We start from the raw sequence: 26,290 nt of genomic DNA, 5'->3' as shown, positions 1-26,290 counted from the left end.
ATGATGAATGAAGATTCTTCTATAAAAACACGTGTGGTCAGTTTTTTAACTTTTAAAACTTAATGATATTTGATATAGTTTATAATACTCCTTATAAGAGAAATGGGAGCAGGACTAATCCGTTAAAACAGAACTTTCTCCTTAGCTCAGAGCTGAGATCGTTTATCTTCTTAAAAACTAATAGATCTTAGAAACAGAAAAGATTTTTTGCAAAAGGTTGATATGGAGCTAAGACATGATTACTAATCCCCCACTTTAAATAAAAGTGTCCACCAGCTGCGGTCATGTTGGTTTTACCCCTGCTTTCATACATTTAATCATAAGATATTTTACTCTGTTGTCTGGGGGGAAATTAGCCTACATATGGTACCTGTGATACTATGAGAGAATTGTTCCTGTGGGCTTATGGCTTCAGCTTAGTGAACAGGTCGGACTGCCTCTGGGTGCATGTTGTAATAACTCTGTTAGAATGGTAATGGAATCGATTTTTGAGAAAACATAAATGTTGCATGACATCAAGAGCCACCTGTTAGTGTGCTATAACCAACAGGAGGTGTTAGGAAAGATGATATCATGCTATTCCATTTTTGTTATCAGGGTTTTTTGTTTTGTTTTCTTGTTTTTTAATTTAACACCAGTCGAAAGGGATTTTCATCAAGACTGCATCTCCGTGCAGCTTTCAGATATTGGCTTTTAATACTTTTCTGTGTGTGTTTGTTTTGTGTGTCTCTCTATCAGGTCTGTACAACTCTGCAGACAGCTGGATGATTGTACCAAACATCAAGCAGAACCACTACACAGTTCACGGCCTGCAGAGCGGCACCCGTTACATCTTTTTCGTCAAGGCTATTAACCAGGCGGGAAGCCGCAACAGTGAGCCGGCCCGCCTCAAAACAAACAGTAAGTCGAGGTCCATGTGACACTTCCTCAGGTTTTCCATTAACTCTGGGCAATTACTTTCATTTGCCAAATATTAGCAATTAAACAAGCACAGTTTTTAAATCGTAGTGGCACTCAATATTAGTTGTGTTACAATAACATATGATATGAAAAAGTTTGGGCACACCTATTAATCTTAACTATTTTTATTTCTAAATATTTGTGTATCATTCCGTTATTAGATATATCAAACTGAAATACCTGTTGCAAACACCCAAATGTTTAGAAATAAAAATAATTAAGATTAATAGGGGTGCCCAAACTTTTTCATTTGACTGTAAAATGTGTAATACACTTAATATCTCACTCCAGCACATTAGGTGGCGGTAATACACTTAAAGAGGGTTTGCTGCCACACAGAAGGCTAGAACTCAGATCCATGCTTTCAAGTAGAATTAAAGTACTTTCTTACACAGAGATTACAGTAAAGTCCTGCAACACTGGACTCTGGGAAAAAAAAGCTTTCAATATCAATAAAATCTGAAACTGTGAAGTGAAACATCAACATGCTTGTGGTTAGTGCAAGGGAAAATTAAATATTGATTAGTTAAATATTGCCAACATTTTTCTGGCCTGTTTTCTCTGAGCAATTACAGTTGTTGTTGGGTTTTCTTTTGGGCTAAAAATCCCTCAGAAAAATCACTTCTGTCTGTCATTTTTGTTTATTAGCCTTTCTGATGCTACAAGCGTTTCACAGAAATTTCTATTTGATTAATAATAGCGCTTTCCTGTGTAGGGAAGTAGAAGTTGCCATTAAGGAGGGACATTTGTCAAAGTTGATATATTTATAGATGGCAGTAAAGTTTGTAATGTTTGGGATTGTTTAACAGCCAGTATTTTAGCTATACCTTTCTTAGAATCATAACTGGGTGTGAATTTTGTAAATGTTTCCATCTGCCAAGTGATATTTTAGTAGCAGAAATAGCCAGAAAATCTCTGTTTGGGGGAACTATACCAACTCCATTTTGGTGTTAAATATTGGTATTGGCCATTTGTGGTTAGTTTGTGGCAAACAAGCTAAGACCAAATATTCAGCACATAACATGATAATATTTGTATGTTTTTCTGTAACTCACCCATCTTCTTAGTGATATCAGTTTGTATTTTTCCTATCACGCCACTGCATATTGCAAGATTAAAACATAAAGTCTGTATTATATAAAAAAAAACTTCTGTGTTTTAGTACTGAATTGGACAGAGCTATCTTTGCAGACTCTGGTACTTGTTTTTATCGGAACATAACATGGAATACTTATTTTCTATCCAAAGTAAATATTTTTATCGAGGTAGGTGGCGCCCCCAGTCTAAGTTAAAGATCTGTCTTTGTTCTTTTGTTTCTCTTTTCTTTTCTGCCCAAAGCTATTTTGCTTGCTGTGGAAATATAATATATTTGCATTGAACCTCTTCTTTTTTCTTTGTTCTGCATCTGCCTCTTGTTATTATTTTTTAGTATGGTGAACTTAAGAGCCAAAGGAGGCAAAAAAAAAAAAAAAACTCAGTAATACATCTGTTTGAATTCAGAAATCATGGAAGCCACTTGTTAGGTGCAGTACAGAGCAAAAAGTGCAAGAAAAGGATTATGCCTATCTAATGTGCGAGAAAATCATCACCTTTTTTCTTCAGTTCATAGATTTTTATGAATCAGGTATGGCAGGATACAAATTAAAGGAACTAAATCATGCAAGATCAACTATTTTATTTTTAACTTTAATGTAATAATATTCTTTCATTACAATAATACCCAAAGTGGTATATCATTTGATTCATGTATTCATGGAAAACAAGTGTCCATTACAGTTTCACAGAGCAGTGCCTCTCGCCCCTTCCAGGAGAAACCTAGCTTGACCGTGCTGCACGAGATCAATAAACGCCACGCCTCCTTTCTCCTATCAGTGAACAGTGATGTAATGCAGAGAATGATCAGTTCTGCTCTCTGGAAATATCCCATAGAACCAGAGCAGTATCTGGACATATACATACCTATAGCTGACTTTTGAAGGCTTAAAACAGCATGATATAGAACCTTTAAAAAGACAAAAGTTGTAAAAAAAATAAATAAATAAGAATTAAGAGTGAATTTGAAGCATTGCATGGATATTAGTCCAATATCAGGGGAAATTCATGGTCAATACAATGACAAGCAAAGTCATACTGTAATTCCACCACCATGCCTATATTTGGGTGCTTGTTGTGCTAATATTCTGGGTTTGGGTTTCTTCAAACTAAGTTTAGTGCATATTGGCAAAAAATCTGTTTTTTGTCTGATCTATCCAATGGACATTAAAGTGTTTAGCAGAGGTATTAAAAAGGGAAGCTCTACTTATATTATGTTTCAGAGCATATAATCTTTCTCATTGCAGCATATCTTTACAGCCATAGTTTGGTCAAAAGGTTTGCTGCTCTGAATGGAATAGTAAAATTTGTAATATTTATTTCTTATGGTATTAGACAGTTGGAAAACATTCAATATCTCACAAAAATGTAAAAAAAAAAAATAAAATCAAATTTTTATACTGTATTTTCCTGAGGAAGATATGTATACTTAATAAATGTTTGTTAGGTTTTTAGCATTTTATGACTTTACATAAAGAATCTGTCTGGGAAGAAAAGTGATTAAGGAAAGGTATAAAAATGCCCTTAAATCACAAAAAAAAAACAATGTTATATTAACAACAATAAATTCAAGTTATTTCATAGAGGATGTGTGTAATGTCAGTACTAATATGGTACAGTGCTGATGGATAATTCCCACCTCCTCTGGCAGTCAGTGCTGTGAAGGGAAAGCTTGTCCACCCACCGCCAGCGCTGATCGAGATTATGAGCCTGTGATTGTCAAGCTGCTTTTTTTTTTTTTTCCCAAAGCTGTGATGATTTAGACAAGCCTTCAAAATACCAGCAAAAAACAAACGTATTTTTATGCACAAGACTTTAGCGTTTGTCTCCATCTCTCTGCGTGTTTTTGTCCTATCTCTCCCTTTCCACACTCAGATTAAACAGCTTTAGTGTCCTCTGTTTGTCTAAAAGCAGAGTTTTGATTAAAACTTGTCCCAGTTCACCAAGGTCACAAACATTTCTCATATAAATTGCTGCCTTACAGGCACTGCTTTAATAGCAGGTTTCTTTTCTATCATCTTGTCTGCGGCTTGATTTGAAGGATGTGCTGCCTTAGGAAGCCTTCAGCCAAAGTTCCTTATTATTAAGCTAAAAAGATGCAAAGCAAATAACATTATGGTATGAAGCAGTGCTAGACCATGAAACGCCCCGTATCATTACAGTCCAGTTGTTTATGGTTAACTCAGAGGACTTTAAAATGATGAAGTGGTGTGCTAAAAACATATCTGCAAGGCAAACAGAGTTATAATGCATCCATAAAGTTAGCACCTGATATGATATATTAGTACAGCAAAAAAAAATCTCAAAAGATATAAATTTAGACATTACCTGGCTTTATTTTTTTCTTTGAAATTATTCCTCTTTCAAGGACAGCAAATTAATACAACTAATTTATTTATCTGTACAGCACTTTGGTTAGCTTTGGTTGTTTTTAAGTGCTTAATAAATACAATTGGATTGAATTTGATCATGTTCTTTGATTTCTCTGGTACATTTAAAGTGATTCAGCCTGATCGGAAAGTCCAGGCGAGCCAAGGAAAATATTTAGGTGGAATAACTTCTACAACTAACCATTACAAATGGCTGGACCTGTTTTTTATGTTCAATTTGCATGTTTTCTAAGCCATAACAAGGCTTTTCTTTTGGCCACTCTATAATAACTGGATCTCTACGCTACTCCAGACATTTTAAATTGAGAAAGCTTTCTGGATGGGCAAAATGTCTTCAATCTTGGAAAACAAAGTCTAGTGGATTGTTTTTTTTGTTTTTTTTTTTAGAATCTTCATACTAAGAATTTTCTGGCAGCTCTTTACTGATGCTCAAAATCAACACATACATTATAACATGAAAAAAAAACAGATAATCAGATTTCCAGGTGATGACTCCTCTGAGCAGTTGTGGGGAGTGTGATCTCTTCTGCCATCTTGTTGGGGTATCATCTTCAGAGAAAAACGACTTAATCAAGCTCGACAAGTTAATAAAGAAGGACGGCTCTGTTCTGTTGGCTCCTCTAGAACCCTTTAGAGATGATTTTACATTTTCATATAATGAAAAACCTGGACAATCCTGAGCAACCTCTTCTGAAGACTCTTAAACAACAACAACACAATCCAGATCCGCTGCAAGGCAGACGAATACAGGGGATCCTTGTTGTCTAAAGATAATAGAATTATTTATAGAGATTATTTTTCAACAGCTTTAAAATAACATTTAATTTCCCTTTGATATTAATAAAGTATTTTTTTTTATTGCTTTGGATTTAATTTAATTACTCTTCAATCACGCAATTGAAAACATTCCAATTAAAGCCCCATTTTAAAATGTAAGTGTATAGAATGAACACACAGGGCTTTTCTACCAAAGTAGATCACATGTTCAACCAGAGCTTCAAACAGTTTAATTGAAAAGACAGTTTTATCATTTTTGGGTTAAATAATTTTACATACCTTAATTTAGTCTGTGTAAAGATATTTTTTTCAGCCAACAATTTACAGACAATCCAGTTATAATTGCAAATTGGACCAAACAGGATTTAGGGTTGTCGTATGCGCATGTTTTATACCATTGAATTACACTTAGGGGAGGTGCTCCAATTAACGAGAGGTGTTGCTGTTCAAAAAACACAACCAGAATTGAGGAAGAGGACTTACAAGGAAGTCCTCTCCTCATCCATAAAGACCTTTTTATGTTATTCCCTCTTAAACTTGCCTGCATCTAATTTGAAGCCATTTTTAAATGATGGTATACAAAGCAATATTGTTGGTGGTTTTTAATCCCATTTTATTCCTAAAATCCAAAATTTATCAACAACTCCAGCAGAAAAAAAATAATGCATAATGAAAAAAGTACAAAATCCAACACCTTTAAATGATAACAGTTAAAATTTTTGCAAACCGGAGTTTATTTACTGGGTTTTTAGATTTGTAAAAAAAAAGGTAGTTGTGAATAAAAGTTATTCAATTATCTCTGGATGCTCCATAAAATCAGTGCTGTCTTTGTCTTGGCATTTAAATTGAGAACAATGGATGTAACGTAGAGAATTCAAATTTCAGGATTGGGTCATGATGTTTGATATGCAGCATTTTCTAACAGTAAAAACCTCTCCGGTTCCGACTCTGAGTTTCTATTGCTTTTTATCCTGCAAATCCTCGCAGGGCTTCACATCCCATCATGTGCAAATCAGTGACTTTGACTGAAACATTTACAATCATGTTTGGGTGCCATCTGTAGCTTTTTAGGTCAGTCCACACAGCGTTGGACCATGAGAGGGTGAAAGTGAGCAGTGCCTCTAACGTTGCCCTTTAGAGTATCAGTGAGCTGTTAGGTGCTTGCGGCCAACATGTAAAGTAACTCAGTTTTCCTGAAAAACACATGAATAAGGCATGACGAATAAGAATGCGGTAGAGACAAGGATGCCTACATGCATGTGTGCTAGCGTGTGACCTTTTATCAGCACGCCTGCTCTCATGCATTTACCTCAGAGTGAACCGTGAGCAGCCTTCTGCATCACTGTCTTTAGAAATGAGCTGAGAGGTAGACAGAAAGAAGTAGTAGGAAAGTGGATAGAAAAGTGAAAGAATGAGAGTGTGAAAGAGAGAGTGTTGAGCGAATAAAAGACAGCAAATAGCTCTTTGCACGGATGAGGGTTCGTGAGTTCAGTACCATCAGTGGCTGCTTTTTAGCCATTTATAAAACCCAGAAATTGGTAAAAAGAAAAAAAAATATGCACGGTGCGAATAAGTTAGCAATATAAAGGTTGAATAGTTGGTTGCTTGTTCATTAACACCCAGGTTTTTGCACATTTAATTCCATTACCATTGACTTCCTTTTTTTTCACTTTATTCCAACAAATGTAGGACTGATCCATTTGTTATTTGTGAGATAAAATACAAAACATCTGCCTCCACTCATTTTTAGACAATCATAAGCCCGTATGATGACAATCGTAACATTGGTGTTAAGGCACCATATTTTTTGCACTCATAAGCATGAAATTTAATTAAACTTGCAAATCGATTCAGTCAGACCTTATTAAGGCAGCGGCTGAAAAAAAAACAAACCATGTTATTCAAGATGGCTGTTATTAATTTACACTTTGCATGTGCTTTATTTCGTTATCTGTCTCAGTGATTAATTCATATCAAGAGCTGGTGGTTACACATTACTCACTGAAAATATTTTCCCTTATTAGCTGGATATATACGGTACTTTTAATATATTGGAAGCCATAACAATAATATAACATAACAGCCTAAGAAGCTTATAAGAGTTAAAGAGTTTGAAGAGGCAGCCTGTATAGCTAAATAATGTTTATTTAAAGGCTGGTTTTTCAGGCCACATTACAAAAAAAAACATTTTTATTTTCAGCTTTTCTTGCAAATGAACTTGAGTCATAATGGACATTGTTTGATAAATAGTTTGCAGTAAATTTGACTCATCCATCCCAAGAGATCGGGTGTAATTGAGTCAGCTATGTACAGTGAGGAAAATACGTGTTTGAACACACTGCTATTTGCAAGTTCTCACACTTAGAAATCATGAAGGGGTCTAAAATTGTTATCGTAGGTGCATGTCCACTGTGAGAGACATACTCTACAACAGAAATCCAGAAATCATAGTGTATGATTTTTTTATTACTATTTATTTGTATGATATAGCTGCAAATAATTATTTGAACCCCTGAGAAAATCAATGTTAATATTTGGTACAGTTGCCTTTGCTTGCAATTACAGAGGTCAAACGATTCCTTTAGTTTTTCACCAGGTTTGCCAACACTGCAGGGATTTGGGCCCACTCCTACACACAGATCTTCTCTAGATCAGGTCAGGTTTCTGAAAAACACGAATTTTGAGCTCCCTCCAAAGATTCTCTATTGGATTTATGTCTGGAGACTGGCTAAGCCACACCAGAACCTTGATGTGCTTCTTCCAGAGCCACTTATTGGTCATCCTTGCTGTGTGTTCCCTAAAATCTCACTATATATAGCACCAGTTATCCTCTTCTTAATACAGTGTAGTCGCCCTGGCCCATATGCAGACGACAACCCTAGAGCATGATGCTACCACCCCCAAGCTTCACAGTAGGGATGGTGTTCTTGGGATGATACTTATCATTCTTCTTCACCAAGCTGCTTGCATTTTCCCAGTAGCCTTTTCCAGCCTTGTGGAGGTCTACAATTTTGTCTCCAGTGTCTTTGGACAGCTCTTTGGTCTTGGCCATGTTAGTAGTTGGATTCTTACTGATTGTCAGTGGTGTCAAAAGTTCACACATTTGTTACTTCAGTAGAAGTATAGATCCTGCAGTTTAAAAACACTCTGGCAAAAGTTGAAGTATCACCTTGACCTCTTTACTCAAGTAAAAGTGAAAAAGTATGTGCTCCAGAAACTACTTAAAGTATAAAAGAATAAAGTAACCTTTAAAAAAAAACAACCAGATGCTGCTATATGAACTGAAAGCTCAATTTTTGGACTATTTCTATAAATTCTGTGAGATAGGGCCAAGGATGAGGGAGGTCTTGTTGGTCTCCGTCTCCCGATACGCTCTCGCCTGTGTCCGACCTTTCAGACATTTCAACATCTTTTTCTGAATCCCACATTGTAGCATGGCATAGACAATTCACGTTAGCAGTTTGAAGAACACCTGCTTGCTTCTGATGATTTCCTTTAGCTAACCAATGAGTGTTTGCGTTCTATGACTCATCCAATCACACTAGTTTTCACTAGATGTTGGCGGAGCCAATGATCTGCATTGGATGGCGCACATGACGTGAAATAAATATTTATGAACCCTTATGAAGCCAAGAGGAACGAGTAACGTTTGATTTAAAAATGGAAGGAATAGAAAGTACAGATACTGGTGTGAAAATGTAATGAGTAGAAGTCAGAAGCAGGAAGAAATATAAGTAATGGAGTAAAGTATAGATACCTAAAAAGTGTACTTAAGTACAGTACAGTAAGTATTTGTACTTCGTTACTTGACACCTCTGCTGATTGTATGGGGTGGACAGCTCTCTTTATGCAGCTAACAACCTCAAACAGGTGCATCTAAATTAGGATAATAAATGTGGAGTTGGATATTTTGAAGGCAGACTAAAAGGTCTTTGAGGGTCAGAATTCTAGCTGATAGACAGGTCTAATACTTTTTTGCAGCTGTATTATAAAAAAAATAGATAGTTAAAAAAGATCATATATTGGGATTTCTTATTTATTTTAGTAAACGATGTCTCTCACAGGGGTCATAAACCTACGATGACAATTTCTGATCCCTCCGTTTTCTATGCGGGAGATCTTGCAAAATAACAGGGTGTTCTAATACTTATTATCCTCACTGTAGGGTACCTTGGTCACAAACATGTTTAGTTCTTTTAATGAATCTCCCATAGTATTCATAGTACCCTTTTTTTTCCTATGGCAGTTTATAACTTCCTTCACTGTGTTCCAAGAATTTGTGCCCAAACCTCACTTACTGGCAGATGCTGTTTGGTGTTTCTTCTGTATTTCAGCATTATGCTATTTCGTCATAATGCCACCCATTAAAACAAACAGGGGAACAAGTTTCTCCTACAAAAAAAATAAAAATCAAAACATGGTACTTCCACCCCCATACGTTATGGGGATTGTGGTCTGAGACTTGCTACTTTCTCCGTTTTTCCTCAAAATGGGCAGTTTAGTACAGAAGACTGATCTTAGTTTACACCTTTGTTTAAATTTTGTCTCTTGAAGAAAGTTCCTTTTCTTTGAGTGCATTTTGAATTTTCCATTCTACTTAATATAGTTTTTAAGGTAAATAATAAATGACCTATGATTATATGTCGATTTTCAACTCAGGGGTTCCAGAGCTCTTAACACATTAAGTCATTCACACATCATGCATCCAACACCACTGTCACCCCATTAGGAGGCCATCATCACATAGTGTATAGAAGTTTTATCAAATAGATGACATGTGACAAAGTTATGATGAGTGGTTAATTAAAGGATGGGGGTGGATTTTGTGAGTGAGGCTTTCAGAACCTTCTCATCTCAGATAGGTTAATGTTTATTCCCATTGGTTGGACTTTATGCAGGATCACATTGTTGCTAGCTGTCTCAAAGTAAGATTAATCATCTTTACCAGATATTTTACTGATGTATGGGTCTAAAAGCCTGAGTCAGAATAAGCAAATAGGTCAGAATTGTGTTGCACTAACTTTGGCTGGCAGCTGTTTTGGCCTCTGAGCAAATATTCACCTCACTGCAGTTGATTTAATGTATAAACAGCCACTTTATTCCCTATTAGCCTAATTTTATTGGGCACAAAAGATACCAGACAATAGTTTGAGTAACAAGTGACACTGAGACACTGCTTTGTGAATTGTGAAGAAGGAATTCTGGTAAAAAATTATAAACGTTAGCAAGAGGAGATATTTTACTTTTTATTTACAGTTAATCAGAATCAGCAGCTGGAAGTATTTTTAGTTCAAAGCAGCAGCAGGTTGGTTTAATATAAATATTTACCTGTATGTTGCTTAACTTAACAACCCTTAACTTTTACTGTTGGTTTATTATTATTATTTTTTTTTTTTTTTTATGTACTGTAGGTACTTGCATGCGATCAAATGTCGTCTGCTGTCTTGGTAATATGCTTTACTCTATTTCTTATTCTGGGCATCCAATTTGTGAAAAGAACTGGACAAACACAGGGTTTCTGTGTGTGTGTGTGTGTGTGTGTGTGTGTGTGTGTGTGTGTGTGTGTGTGTGTGTGTGTGTGTGTGTGTGTGTGTGTGTGAAATCTTTGCATGATTTTAACACATTTAAACAATGTCTGGTAATATATTAGTCCAACGCTATAAATATCCCATCAGGGTGCCCAAGGTTCCACAATCCTGCCCCTGTTAAAAAAGCCTGCAGTATTTACCCAGCATGCATCCCTGCCGAATGGCCACAAGCTTTCACTCCATGCCTAAAGCAAACAATCAGTGGTAGAGATGAGGTAAGAGGAGCAGAGGAAGAGGTGAGGCTGAGGACACCACCATGTCCCCCAGGGCAAGACATTTAACTGCAACTTGCTTTCTAATCTGGGTACTGATGTATGAATGTGTCAGTAGGTGCGAATGTTTGAATGTGGCTGTTATATAAAGCGCTTTGAGTGGTACATATGGCTAGAAAAGCTCTATATTAGTTCAGTTCATTTACCATTTATTGGTGTGCTGTATAAAATACAAAATACGGTGGAGCAAAAAAATATTTAGTCAGCCACTGATTCTACTCTGAAAGATGAGATCTGTAATTTTTAGTATAGGCAAATGTCAACAAAGAGACAAAATGGGGAAAAAAACATCCCATCCATAAAAATTCACATTGCAGGATTTTATATATTTTATTTGTAAATGTGGGTGGAAATAAAAATGTATGTATTTAGTCAGTATCAAATGTTCAGTTCAATACTTTGTAGTATAACCTTTGCTGTAGCTACAGTGTAGCTTGCCATCATCAGTGTGTGTATGAATGGGTAAATGACTTAATGTTGTGTAAATCACTTTGGTCAAGTCTCCTGACTTGGAAAAAAGTGCTGTAGATGTACAGATTATTTTCCCTTTGTTGGCAATGACTGAGGTCAAACATTTCCTGTAAGTCTTCACCAGGTTTGCTCTCACTGTTGATGGTATTTGTGACTCACTTCTCCATGCAGAGCTCCTCCATAGCAGTGATGTTTTGGGGCTGTCTCTCGGCAACAAGGAGTTTCAACTCCCTAAATTTTGTTTTTTTTCCCTTTCTATGGGCTTGAGGTCTAGAGACTGACCAGGCCACTCCAGGACCTTGAAAAACCTTTTTACAGAGACAATCCTTGGTTGCCAGAGTGGTGTATTTGGGATCATTGCCATGCTAAAAAAAAAACCTCCATGTTCCATCTTCTCACCGATGGAAGGAGGTTTTTAATTTAATCTAATGAAAAAAAATATGTAGTTTAAATATCCTACAATGTGATTTCTTTGATTTGTTTTGTTTTTTTATCATTCAGCCTTATAGTTGAAGTTTACCTATCACAAAAATGACAGACCTCTCTTGTCTTTAAAGTTGTAGATCTTTAACATTTAGTGGCTGAGTAAACACTTACTTTGCACAAATGTAAATATATTTAAGGTTAATGATTATAATGTCGCAAAATGTGAAAAATGTCAGAGGCATGGGATTCGTTTTGCAAAAGACTTTTTCTAAACCTTTAAGTTGTTTTTCAAAAAAAAAAAAAGTTATGTGAAAGGGAATGCATAATCCTTAAGAGGCTAGAGAAGGAATTAATTATCACATTAGTTGTGATCTGTTGCTAACATTTTAATGTAATTTGTTTAAAAGTTATGTGGAAGTCCAATCCTTTTCATGTTTATTAGGTAGTATATTTTAAAGTGAACAAAATGTAGTAACAAAATGATCAGTTAAGTACTATCAAACCCATATAACAAGAGGACAGTATTTTAATCCAGCATTACAAATATTTATTAATGCTGGATTTAATCCAGTATCTCAAATATTTAAATTCAGTTAATTTAAGATTAATTCATTAAGAACCACAAAATGAACATACATTTTGGACCTACTTACCAAAGGTTTTATTTTTTTATTGGCCGTTTATATCAGAAATAATGTTTTTTATAGCAGTGGTCTTTAAAGGCACCTTCGTTGGTCAGTGCATGTTAAAGCTGAGGAAAATGCTAATGCAGGATTGCTGAATTTCCTTTAACCTATTCACTGATTTTTCTTTATTTCTTTCTCTAGACATAAATTAGCCAGTAAAAGGTGAGAAGTTGTGATAGATAAACTGAGATCCCCTGGAAGTTCACTAATAACAGCTTTCCTGTTGCTTGTTCTATAACTGATTAATTTATAATCTCACCAGAGTACAGCTGCGTTTCATCTGGAGCGCTGCTGGATTACATACCATGTTACATATAAATTAGACAGTCAGAAGCCAAATGGCAGACTGCCATGCATTTTAATTACATAAATGAATTTGTAAGTTCAGCAGGGATTCAGGAACCTGTGTGAGGTTGCACTTGTCAAGAGAGTGCTTTGAATTCCTTCCTCTGCTGTTTCAGCTGCAACGATTGTTTAGTTATGCAGTAAAATTAACCTTTTTTTCATTTTGGTCTAGTTAGAAGGAGCTTAATCTCTCCCTTAATGGAAAGGAAATTACACTGATGACATAGTCAATTACTGAGAGGATGTCCAACTGTAAGATTTCAAGCATGTTCATGGGTCTGGATTAGAACTACATTTTGCATTTGTTCCTCTGGCTGGGGTCTCTTTTAATTTATATATCTTCCTTGCTGTCGAAGCTGTCTCTTTCTTGTGTTTGACAAGCTTCTATTTAGTATTTCAAAGCCTTAATAATCCAAGGCCTCAGGACAGCAGAACAAGGATGTCATTTCTGCAGACAGTCAGAGATAGTCCTAATTATTGCTGTTATTCTGAAGAGTAGAAATAAACTCACAAAGTCCAGACTCTTGGATATGCTGTCTCAAACAGCCTTATTATCGCTCTTGTGCCAAACGCTCACCAAAATCTGCACAAGGATGATTGATGCTCTTTTGTTGTGATCAGAACCAATGCAGTTTCTGCAGAAAAATGTGTGTTGTTTACAAAAAATAAATACTTGAAAGGAATAGATTTTTTTGTGTGTGTTTTTTACGTCCACCCTGAGTTTGTACTAGTCTTTTTTCTAATATCCTCTATATCTTCACACATGCCTTCTTTATGCCTCCAGCGGTGTAGCACACTAGAGGAAAACACATTCGGCATGTTCTCCGGGTGCTGCTTGCTAAAACCAGCACGCTCCCTGTGAGCTTCGATCTTTTCACTTCATGGCAGCTCTGCAACATGAAGGAGCCCCGATGTTAGGGAAGCATCCAGACTGGTAGAAACACATTTTTAATGCTTAAAGACCAACATTCAACTTTGAGCAAATACAAGGCTGAGGTACATACACAGTCAGTAAAAGACACGGTATGATCATTTTTAAGCCTTGAAAAAGTGTGAAAAACGTTGTGGCTTCTGGACTATGTTTTTTTTTTATTTATTCTATTATCTAAAATTTTAAAGTAATACTTTCTCCCAATTTTATACATGTGGGACTGGCTGTATCCTAGTTGATATTTTTAGTCACGAAATGGTGTTGTTTGCTGTGGGATGTTTTTCCACCAACAATCCTATTAATTAGTCTACTAAAGCATTAAAGTAAATCTTTGAAGAAATTTTCAATCTGTTCATAATTTACTCTAATGATGTTATAGGACTCCAATAAAAATGTTACATGCAGGAAAATAGTTTTTATGCTTGAACAGTGGTCAAAATAAACAAAACATTATTTGGAAATAAGGTTTAAAATGCAATACCTTAATCTTCATTTATTTATTGTATGAAACTTTCTTTACTGAGTGAAAGCATAATTCATGAAAAAACAGATAAGTGACTGTTTAAGTATATTATCATTAAACACTATGGTTACAGAATAGAAGCAAGTAGGGACAGAATTGCCCCATATATATTTAAAAATCTCTTTTTTTATTTATTGATATATATATAGTGACATATCCTATAGGCCTGCTTTTCTCATCTTGCTCATCACTTTACTCCAGCTATAGCCTCAAACCCAGATCGAGTGCAACTTATTCTATTTTTAAATTCTTAAAAAAGCTTGATGTTAGAACACAATGATTGGGTCCAGAAAATAATAAAAAAGTTGCTACATACTAATTTGCTCTTTTTAAGCACCCAAGAGTTTTCAAAGACGGTATGGGCAATAGAAACTGTTTAGTTTCGTTTTTTAGATTTGCAGCTTGTTGTTAATCTATTGAAACCCTACATCTGAAATGTTGTTGATGTTTTAAAAAATGCTCTTGATGTGTTTGGAAACTGACTGAAATACATGACAATATCTTTATCTGCACACTGCTGGACACAAGTATTGAATTTCTACTCCATGTTTTCAAAGTAAAAAAACATCATCTGAATCTGAAGATACTGTACCGAGTGTAAATTCTGAAATATCCAATTAGAGACTCTGAATCCATTACAGGTTTTCTTTAAAAAATGAGCAATTGGATTTAGCCGCCTGCCAAAGGCAATGCAAAATTGCCAAATGCAACAGTTCTTTCAGCGTCACCATCTGCCATTTCATCTGTTTCATTTATTTTTGCAGATTTGTTGTGTTTGATTTCCTGTATTTTGTACAGATCTGCCACTGGACGTATCCACTGTGCAATTTTCTGTACTATATGCATACATTTGTACATAATTGACAGTATTTGCATCGCGTGTGTCTGCTTGTCCTCTAATGTCATGTGCGTCTCCCCTTCCCCAACCTCAGGCCCAGGCTGAGCTCTCAGGAGTCATCCCCTGGAAAGGCATGACAGAGCCCCAGTGTTTGGAAATGGCTGCGCTGGCAGCGATAAGCAGTTCAAAGAAGAGAGCGCATTAATGTAATAGGGTGCCAGCAGCGCGTTGGCCTCATCGTCTCATATGCACATTCAGTGACACACACTCAGCACGCAGATTATTGGAGAAGAGTGTCTGAGAGTGGTGAAAGGATAGAGCAGATGAGAATGAAAGAATTGGGGAGAGAGAGAGAGAAGGAAAGGCAGATAGCAAGAGGAGAGGAGGAGTCGGGGTCCTCATTGTGTTGCTCATTAAGCCATGGGAGACTCTGAGAGGCTGAGAAATGAGACGAGAGGTGTCAGAGTTAAATGTCAGGTCTGGTAGGGATGTGATTGACTTAGGAGAAGCCACATACACACACTGACCCCAACACAGAGAGGTAGCTCAGAGGGGCTCCTCTGTCACTTCTACAGACTCATATTATCCCCTCAGCTACTTCTCTCTCCCTCACTCTTTAGCCTCCTTTTCTCTGCCACTCACCTAGTTTGGCCCCCTCAATTTTTCCACCCATTACACCCAAATTACTGGTGTCATTGCAAACTGAATAGTTGCAGCCGGATAGAAGCGTTTCCACTGAATTGCAGCAGCTCCTACCAACTGCAGTGGAAGTAAAGGCCATTTCCTTCAGCTAATTTACAAGTCTGTGTGATTGGAGGAACAGAGGGAAATGCCGGGTGACTTCCTTCACTGTTATGAAATGTTTTCACCAAAGGCAGCGCAGGCCTTTGAAGTTTCGACTCTCTCGCCCTTGTATTTCAAACAGTCTCCTCTTCTGTTTCTCCCTGTGAGTTCTCTGCAAGCACTTCTCCACCCTACTTTTTGTTTATTCACTTCTTCTGCTGCTGCTGTTCTTCTTGTTGCTATTCTGGTACGTTTTAACACTGTGATCTTGGGAAACCTTCGACCTTGAAAAGCAAAGATGAAATAATTAAAGTTGAATAACTTAAATAGCTGGATTTGTTATTGTCTTATGGGGATGTTTCTTAGTTGTTTTTTGTTAGGTTATTATATTAGCTGGACTGCATTACCCCTTGACTTCCTTATTTAGCATTGATTTGGATTAGTTGTTCTTGGGGGCTGAAGCTAACTAGTCCAAGGAGACCAGGAACATAGTGATACTCTAGTATTAAAACAACTAATCTCATAAACAGTGTGAGAGTATACGCTAGTTCTACATTATGAAACTTTAAACTATTTTTTTCATTACATTTTGATCATGTTAACCTTTCATGTAAAAGTGTCTCTTCCTATATATATGCCTTTAATTTTTGGCACCTATGCATATTTTCCAATCTAGTGGAAGCTATTGTATCATCCCATACAGAAATATCCCATTTGTTGATCATTGCAATGGAAAATAAATGAGACCAAGATGGATGACATGCAGGGAAAAAGACCAAACACTTCGGCTATTTCAGTTTCTACAGGGGAGTAGAGGAACCACCAATTCAACAGAATACCATATTACAACTGTAAACTGAATTACAACTTTATCTATTTATCTACTTTGTTGGTATATTGATTTTTTTTACAGTATAAAATGCATAAAGTGCACTTGAGAGGACAGATAAATAATTATTTATAGAACAAAGATACACATTTTTTAAACCTTGTTTTCCATTTCTAAAGATGTATAAAAACACCTGAGAGGGTTAATAGACACCTATTAAAGAACTAAAGAAGAAATGGAGCTAGGAAGTTGTGCACTAACAGAAGCTGCTTTTAAATTAAAAAGTTCACTTTCGATATTCTGCTAAATAAAAAAAAAAAATCAAAGTTACGCAGCTGCGGGATTTTTAATTAAATAACTACTCAGGTGCAAACTACTTCCTGTCTTCTCCTTCATCTTTTTTACAAGTCAGTAAGGTACAGCTGTAGATCATTTGACTTGTGTGATGTAAAAAAGGTGTTTAAAGTACAGTTTTGTGAAATAAAACCGTTTCGATCCAACCGAAAAACACATAATCAAAGTTTAAAAATGTTTTACTGAAAAACTTATGGTTTTTTTTATTGCAGTGTTTCCATTTAGCACTTTTTTTAATAATTACAATTTGAGCAATGTGATGGTTAAAGGAAATGCACCTATTGATATTCCTGTCATGAGTCTCTACATTAGAAATGTAGAATTTGAAAATCTATATAGTTAAAAAAAATACATAGAATGGACAGGAAGTAATGTGTCTAGCCTTTTTTACCAATCCAGTCTCATTTATTCAGAGATACAGCTCTTAACAAGTTTTTCTGGAACTTGCCAATAAATATATATGGGGTTGTTGTGCTTCTCTTACCAACATTCTTAGTTGAAAACATTTGACTGGTACCAAGTCATTTTTTTCTGCTGTTTTTTTGTATCATAAATCTTGGGTTAATTTTATTTTTATATTTGTATAATATGTGATGGACCAAAGTAAAGCAAGGAGACCTGTGAGCTGAAGGGAAAATGTTTATTATTTTATTCTCTTTTAAGAGTGTCTGAAACATGTACTTTTGTATTTTTCCTTTTTTTTTTTATCCAAAAATAATTAGAGCTGTGCTTAATTTAATTTGAGCTACTATACAAAGTCATTAATGCTAAGAAAAAAAAACAATATTGCCAAAATGTCCTATATTTGATACAAATTTATAAATTACTGTAAACATCAGAAAAGGATGTTCTCATCCATCAAAGTCCAAATACTTTTTTGTTTCTGTTTTCAATATAAAGTACAAAGTTTTGAAAGAAAAATAAATCGTACTCAACTGACCAGCGTCTCTGTCTCTCCAGGTCAGCCTTTCAAGTTAGACCCAAAGACAGCCCACAAGAAGCTACGCCTTTCCAATGACTGTTTGACCATGGAGAAGGATGAGAGCTCACTGAAAAAGAGCCACACCCCAGAGCGGTTCAGCGGCACCGGCTCCTACGGAGCTGCTGGGAATGTTTTCATCGACAGCGGGTGCCACTACTGGGAGGTGCTGCTGGGAGCATCCACATGGTGAGAATGTTATATAAGCCTGGAAAGGGGCTCAGAGAACCAATTCACCCATGTAGTTTAATATGCAAACTGCCCTCTAACAAATAGCGTTTAATACAGACAGCACATGCTCGTTCTTCGTACTTTTTGGTTATAAACCAAAGATACTAATGCAGGCCTTTCATGTCCTCAGATTAAGTTCCAGTAAAATAAATAAAAGGACGGCCATTTAGTCGTAACTTGTTCAAAAAATAATTTCCTTCCTTCCAGGTATGCCATTGGCGTGGCTTACAAATCAGCCCCAAAAAACGAGTGGAGTGGCAAGAACTCGTCCTCGTGGGTGTTCTCACGTTGCAACAACAACTTCATGGTGAGGCATGATGGTAAGGAGATGCTGGTGGAGGCCAGCCTGCAGCTGCGGCGGCTCGGCGTCCTCCTGGACTACGACAACAACTCGCTGTCCTTCTACGACGCCATGAACTCCCAGCACATTCACACTTTCGAAATCTCTTTCCTCCTTCCTGTTGTACCCACTTTTATGATCTGGAACAAGTCAGTCATGATTCTCTCAGGACTACCTGTCCCAGATTTTGTTGATGGGGTGGGTTCAGATCTCCAAGAGCAACAGCAGCAGCAGATGGGTCTGTGCCGACAGGAATCGCCATACTTGACAGGGATGAAAACCTGCCACTGACTAAGCCTGTGACAGAAGAGCGGATTAGGACCCGACACATTGACGGCTTGACTGAGCTTTGCTCTGATCCTCAACGAGGAACGGGTTACTGTCTTAAGTGTTTAAAAAATGTAACTCCTGTTAGTTTGTAGCCACTCTGTGTTTTGTACATTCATTTAGTTCATAGAAAGGTTTCTTTGACTGAAAAGATCAGAGTGTTCAGTTCGTTAAACACCCTGCAGTTACTGTCAAAGGTAGCTTTCAAAAGGTAGGTCTTTGTTTTTTTATTTATTGGACCCCTCTAGGTAGGAGATCAAGGTTGAATTCTTTCAAGTTCAAAGTTGCAACATGGAACTAATGGGATTAAATCTCACAAATCCCTTAAATTTAATCTTTTGAAGAGTTGTTTTTTTTTAGACAGCAGGAATAAATACATTATTATAACATGTGCAGGTGCTTCTCAGTAAATCATAACATATATGAACATTTAATTGATTGTGGAAACAGAAATGTTTACCTCCTCCTCGGCGGTGAGCTGCAAGGAAATAGACTGGCTGCGCTTTACATGATGCTGTTGATGTTTCCCTGTTTTCTCTTCCTACTTTCTCTCATTAGTGTCAATAATGAGAATGTGATCTCCAAAATCTTTTTTTTTTAATTGCCTCCTAACAAATGGGCCATGTATTGTACACTGTATGCTCTCAATACTTAGTTGTGATTCCTTCTGCATGAATAACTCCATCAGTGCAGCTTGACAAGTTAGCACTGCAGAGGTAAAGCATGGGTTGCTTTAAAGGGACCTTTAATCTACCATTATTTGTTGGGTCTGGTATTTATTATCTCCTTTTAGGCCTACAGCAAAACTCCACGGTAAAATCTTGTCTGGGCCTTAGAAAAGACTTTATACAAGGAGTGCACTGGTTTTAGTCTGGTCCTGTGGGGCTCCTTAGTTCAGTCACTAACTGCACTTTGTGATTCTTCCCCAAATTCTTTTTTTTTCTTTCTCCAAGCTTTGCTTTTTTCTCTGTTGCCAGTGTACAATTTTCCCTTTCAGTCAACATCCCAATAATATGCGTGGATACAGCACCTGCCTGTGAGGGCTTACCCTCCCTTTTGTGCAATTCTCAGCAGCACTCCTGTCTGTGATGAGAAGACCATAACAATGCATGCCAGTTTAACCTGTGGTAGTCTATTGCATCTAGCAAGCCTCCAACTACTCCCTATCTAAATGCAAGATGGAGTATAACATGTATACCACTTCATCCGGATGTTGCATATTTTATGCACCAAAGATCATTTTTAAAAGCCTATTTGCCACCCTCTAGCTGCATCTTTACCCCCAATTAAAGCTTATCTCAGAAGTTTGCATCCTAAATGGGAACAGACTGTGAAAATTCAAATTTGAAGTCTTATTGATTCAGCATCTGCTTTAAAGCAAAAGCACAAGTAATTTGGTTTGGTCTTACAATATAGGTTATTGTTAATATATTGGTAAGTGGTTTCAAATACTTTCAATAATTACACTGACAAAAAATAAACAACTAAAACATTACTCCTTGATTTAAGTGTTTAAAAAATGTTTTTGAATTAAATTTCCCATATCAGTGTTATGGAATTTACTGAGGCAAATCTGTACAGCACATCTTCCAGAAAATACTCCCACCTTTTAGCCCAAAGTAACAATAAAATCTATTTGATTTTTGTTTTATTTCAAGATTTGGGTAGCAGTTGCTTGTAAATACTTAATGGTTACTGTGTCCTTTGTGGGTGTAACTAAACTTTCCTGCAGCCTCTCCTTGTTCTTCCTCCTAATTTTAACCCATCAGCCCCATTTGTGTGGGAGGGTCCAAACTTCCAAGCTCCCAGGTTTTGTTCTTTAACATCACATGGAGCAGATTTTCATCGTATGACTACTCTTTTTGTAAGATAAGAGACTTATTAAACACAAGAGAACAAATTTAATATTTATAGTAAGGAATGGTTTAACTTTATTTTACATTTACCAAATATTCATGATGCACTTTTGAACTTGACACCGATTGCCCTTTCTGATATAAAGTAGAGCTAGAGCTGAGTGGCAGGTTGCAATGAGGGGAATAAGTGACAACACTGTGTTAAAAATATGTTTACCATAAAAATTATTATAGTGCAGCAAAATGCTAGTAGCTTTGCAGGCAACTTATGTTTAGCTCAAAGCAAATGCAAAGTAATTCCTCATTGCACTTTTTAATTACATTGAAGTTATCCTTCTTGGAAAAATAAATCTGGTTATGGTATTCATGGGGTTTTTATCTGGATTGTTTCGGTTTTACATCTTTTTAAAAGAAAAAAAAGGGTGTTGAATTTTCAGGGCTGAAGTGGGTTCACACTTGCTGTGCCACGGCATGACTGTGTTTTCCACCACAAACACATTTTAACACACTCCTATAACCGGGTCGGGATCGTTGCATGTAACATGATCAGATTACAGGGAATCACTGGGAATTGTATGTATTTCAAAGAACTTTGTTTCATCTTTTTTTTTATCATATTGCCAAAAAACTCCAGTTTTGAATGTTCACATTTAGTTATAGCTTGACGTGTTCGGTTTTTGTTTTTTGGATTTCAAGGCTGGTTTGAGATTCAGGTAGCAGTGCTGATCCAGACAATCAGACGTGTATTATACTGTAGTTTAGGCAGATTGAAAAGGCAATATGGAGGGAAAAGCTGACACAAATTGACACTGGATGTTGGTTAAATGAACTATATATGTATATGTGTTTGGTTTTTTTTTTTTTATTTGTTTGTTATAAATCCATCTCACCATATGAGCATTTTGCTTCATTAAGCCTCTCCATACTGGCAGCTTATGATGTCTCAGAAAGGCCATGGTGCAGTACACTGCAGTAAAAAATTTATTTAAACTTTCTTTTGCTTCATCCATTATGAGCTTTTAGTTGATTTTAGCAATTATAGAACAATCACCTCTTACTTGGTCTAATTGCACCCAAACGACAATAATTTAAAGAAAGCTGTTGATAGCTTTAAATGGAATAGACAGAGGATCTGTCTGGGTTTTGCCAAATTGACCTTTTGTTTTTTTATTATCTATCAATCTCATTGACTGATGTCTATCAAAGACTCAACCGCGTGTTTATTTGTCAGGACGAACTGAAATGGGTGAGTGTGTGTACTTGGCTGGGTCACTGCATGATTACGTGGCCTTGCTGCAGGTTCCTAACCCTTTTCTTATCTTCCTGATAAGGTTTCTTATCAAATCAAATATACAATCTCTGTTTATTATTTTTTTATGATAAAAAGGAAACATGACAGTCGCACAAAGCTGTCATCGTCGTGTGTTTCTGATTGTTTGCGGTGTTTCTTTTTGGTGTTACAGGTCAATACAGTCAAATATATTTACAGTGAATGACTTTCAATAGCTTCCCACTCCTTGTAGTGCCGTGATTATACCCTAGCAACAATGCAATAGTTTTTTTAGTTTTTTGTTTTTTTTTTTGTAAATTTGTTTGGTTTTTTCCCTTTTTTGTACAACTGAAAAGAAGTAATCTTCTCCTTTATGGCACTTGGACCTTGGGAAAAAAAACAGCACAAAAAGAGCAGTTTTGCCTTCATGCAATGCTTTCTGTTTCCATAGATATATCTGAGATACTTTTAGCCAGAGAAGAATGTAAATCAGAGGGGGAAATATATATTATATAACGTTGTATAATGTACAAAATATATATGAACCAATGTTATTTATGTGAATTTGAGTCCAATAAAAAGTCTGATCCCAAAAATCTTCCTGTTAATTTTCTTTTGTTCTTTCTGTTGACTATTAATAATGAAAGGTTTAATGTTTGCTTATTATTTATTCAATTACTGGGAAGAAATATGATGCATTTATTGTTAGGAATTACATGTCAAACTCCAGGTCCGCAGGCTGAATCTGGCCCTTGCGTGCCCCCATAAAAACCCTACAAAGTGTACAAAGTGGCTAGAAATGTGAAATGAATGTAAATAAAGAAATATAATATCAGAGCATTATGCAAATTATAAATGAAATAATGAAATCAAATTTAGATTTATGATGGATAAGTGGTCCAGATGTCAGAACCCTTGAGTGGAGTGTTTCTCTATTTCTTCTGGAGCACTGCAGGTGGGCGTGGCTGGCTGTCTGAGCACCTGAGATCAATCAACCAATAAATCTAGAAAACAAGGAGCAAAGTAAAGAACAGCAGGACTAAGACCATGACACCAATATAGAAATGAATTTGATTCCCACCTTCTAAATGATTGGGGTTTTGATTTTTTTATAGTAAACTAACACAAACCAACACTAAACCTTGAAAAGAAAGATATTTGATTTTTAAAACTCCTACTAAATTAAAATGTAAAAACTTTATCATGGATTTGTATGGATGTGTTTCGGAGGCGTCCTGATGTCATGACAATCCTACCTTATGGCCGCCATATTGAGTACGGAACACTTATTAGTTTAAATCTGTGGTATTTCCCCCCTAGACCACATTTGATCATTCTCATTTAAATCCTCCTGAGCTAAAACAGCAAACTGAGAAAACCTGTGTTACTGGATGTGATCCATACCAAGTCCCTGCATTCTTTTTTTCAACACCTTTTTTACAACCAACAGAGTTCCAGATTATTCCTTTCAAGACTGATAGATATATCTTATACACACCTGTCCTCATACATGGGAAAGGTTGCACCAATACCTGTTGTATTTCACAGCTGGCTGGGTTTTTGGCCCAAAAATACAGTATCCAAAAAACAAGAAATTCATATGTAAAGCAAAGCTAAGTCACATTCTCTTGATGCTTACTTTATGTAAACAGCTAAAAAAAACTATAATGTCTGTTGCAAAATCTTCAGATCTTAATATAAAATGCACATCTTACACAAGGTGTATAATCAGTGTAATCTAAGCGCTTAATTTTTAAAAATCCATTTGGCAACAGCCTAAGCTAACTTCTGAAACTCACCTGACAGATAGGTAGTCAATATGGCCGTGGCTATATTTAAACGTCTGTGATGTCAGCTGAAAGACATCTATTCAACCTTTGTGGTGAAGAAAAGCACAGAATGAATCCTCCTCTACCGTGTTAAAAAGTACGTTTTTCACTTTGGTTCTCCAATATTTTTTTAAAAGCCATTAGTTAAAGTTATAGTGGATGATTTTTGAGAATTTTTGAAAAGACCCACCCTCTCCACTTAAAAAACAAAAATGCACATGCACAACCCTGTACCCACTCCTGGAGAGGGAACGCCTATTAAACGCGTGCAAGAACATGCACCAGCCCATTTCTACTCGTGCACATGCTCATACAAGCTTACTTTCCGAAAGAAGATTTGAAATTTTTCTACTATGTCAAATGAAAATGGAGAAGAGCACGTAGGACGGCCTTATGTAAACATATGACCAGAATGATTGACGATTAGGAGGACCATTTATTTTGATGATCCACCTGGAAAAAGAATATCCTGCACTATACCTTTAAATAACACACAGGAGGACTAGAATATCTATGTGAGTAGAGATTTTTCATGGGTATCAGAGTAAAGGGGGCTGAATACGAATCTTAAAATCAGACACAGTTCAAGGGGTACAAAGTTTTGCAATTCCTGATTTTTTATTAAAAGACAAGAAGTTTCTCTGAGCTTTTAAAGCACAGAGTTTAAAGACTTCATGGCTTGAATAGTTTTGGCAGGTCATTTAAAGCTGGAGGTGGAGTTAGAGGGGATATATATGCTTCGCCAGTCATCTGCCATCACTGGCAGGAGCTCCTCATCCCTATGTGAAGCGAACAGCCTGATTCCCTACAGTGCCTTCAGGCATTACAAACTGTGACACTGACCCAAAGCTGATGAGCAATATGCTCTCTTCCTTTTGTATTTAACATCCATTGAAGCTATTTAGAGGAATCAAACTGTTCTGGCTTCATTTGAGCTTCAAGAAATAATGATGGAGTACATTGAGTACTAAAATCTTATTACAGTTTGTTAGTTTCGATCTTGTAAAATATGTCTTGGCAAAGATCTAAGTTTATAGACTTATTAACTTGTCCCTTTATACAACTATGTGCAACAAAGTTTTCACACACCAGCATTTACTCTTTACACCAACACAGAAAATAACATGTTTTCAGAAACAACTTTAACCACAAAATGTGGGACTGTCTACAGAAAGTACAGTAACTCCCTCACCGCTCAGTGATATTTGAATTCAGAGCATTGTATGTGTCGATGTTGAATTTCAAATTAACTCCATAACATGTGAAGCAGACAACTGAATTATTCTGCAGAGAGAAAAGGCGAATTACTTTAGTGTCTCCTGACACAGCTACTACTGTAACTGTTGTTGGCTGAGTAATGCCAGTGTGAAGCAGAAGGATTTTAGCTTTTGTAGACATTTGATGACTGGTTATTAACAAAATGATGGGGCTGTAGTCTCTAGCAATGATGTCCTTTATTTTTGCCCTCTGCAATATCCTAATTCAGCTACACAGGAACTGTTGTGCAGCTAGTAATCCTGCTGCTACCAAAACATAAAAATACTCTGCAGACAGAAGGTTTTGTTTAGTTTATTTTATTGCATCAATTAATCTGGGGGGGGGGAAATAGAGGTATTTAACTTATTTTTCTTAAGATCTTGGATACTTTTGCATTGTTGTGTTTTTTTCAGAGAATGTGTAAATACATAGTATATAAATACGCTATATTAAATATAAAATCCTGGGATATAAGAGAAGTATTCTTTAAAATTAGCTTGTTTATTTTCTACTCAAACTCAATGCAACATAAATAAACTAGAGTTTAGCGTAGCTAAAATAGCTTTACATAGTCCCTTTTGTTTAAAAAGATATCCAGCTGTATAATTGAGTTAACCCAATTTTTCCTATAGCATCTCAGGGGATGTAGGATCAGTTTTGCCTTTTTCCAGCATGTTTTCCTGCCCTCATCTTTAGACGCACAAAAAACTATTGAAGTATAGTGAAAAATCTAAGCAGACCAAAAAGCAGACTGATTCCCATCCTTTATGCCTGAACAGTGCACTTTTGTTGCATTATAATGTCAAATTTTGCTTCAAAACCAAGCTGACCAGCTGGAGGACAGCAATGGTGCTGCTAAAATTATTTTCTTCTTTTTCTGTAAGAAAGAAGTCCAATTTAGTTGATACATTAACAATTGCAATGTTTATATATATA

The 26,290-nt window shown here is 36.3% G+C and overlaps 1 protein-coding gene across 5 annotated transcripts in view; it reads left to right on the top strand.

Annotated features, from left to right (window-relative positions):
* mid2 (midline 2) overlaps positions 1–21,454 on the top strand; it is a 208,221-nt gene extending 186,767 nt beyond the window's left edge. For all 5 annotated transcript variants that reach the window (XM_015384686.1, XM_015384684.1, XM_015384687.1 and 2 more), the window contains 3 exons: positions 739–900; positions 18,226–18,433; positions 18,683–21,454. In XM_015384686.1, the coding sequence (XP_015240172.1) occupies positions 739–900; positions 18,226–18,433; positions 18,683–19,106 (794 nt within the window). In that variant the 3' untranslated portion in view covers positions 19,107–21,454. The remainder of the gene's footprint in view (positions 1–738; positions 901–18,225; positions 18,434–18,682) is intronic.
* Positions 21,455–26,290: the final 4,836 nt, after the last annotated feature.

This window comes from Cyprinodon variegatus, unplaced genomic scaffold (genome assembly GCF_000732505.1).
Source record: "Cyprinodon variegatus isolate N-32 unplaced genomic scaffold, C_variegatus-1.0 Scaffold319, whole genome shotgun sequence".
In the NCBI taxonomy this organism is placed as follows: domain Eukaryota; kingdom Metazoa; phylum Chordata; class Actinopteri; order Cyprinodontiformes; family Cyprinodontidae; genus Cyprinodon; species Cyprinodon variegatus.
Note: the sequence above shows the minus strand (reverse complement) of the source record. Positions and strands in the feature narration are given on the sequence as shown.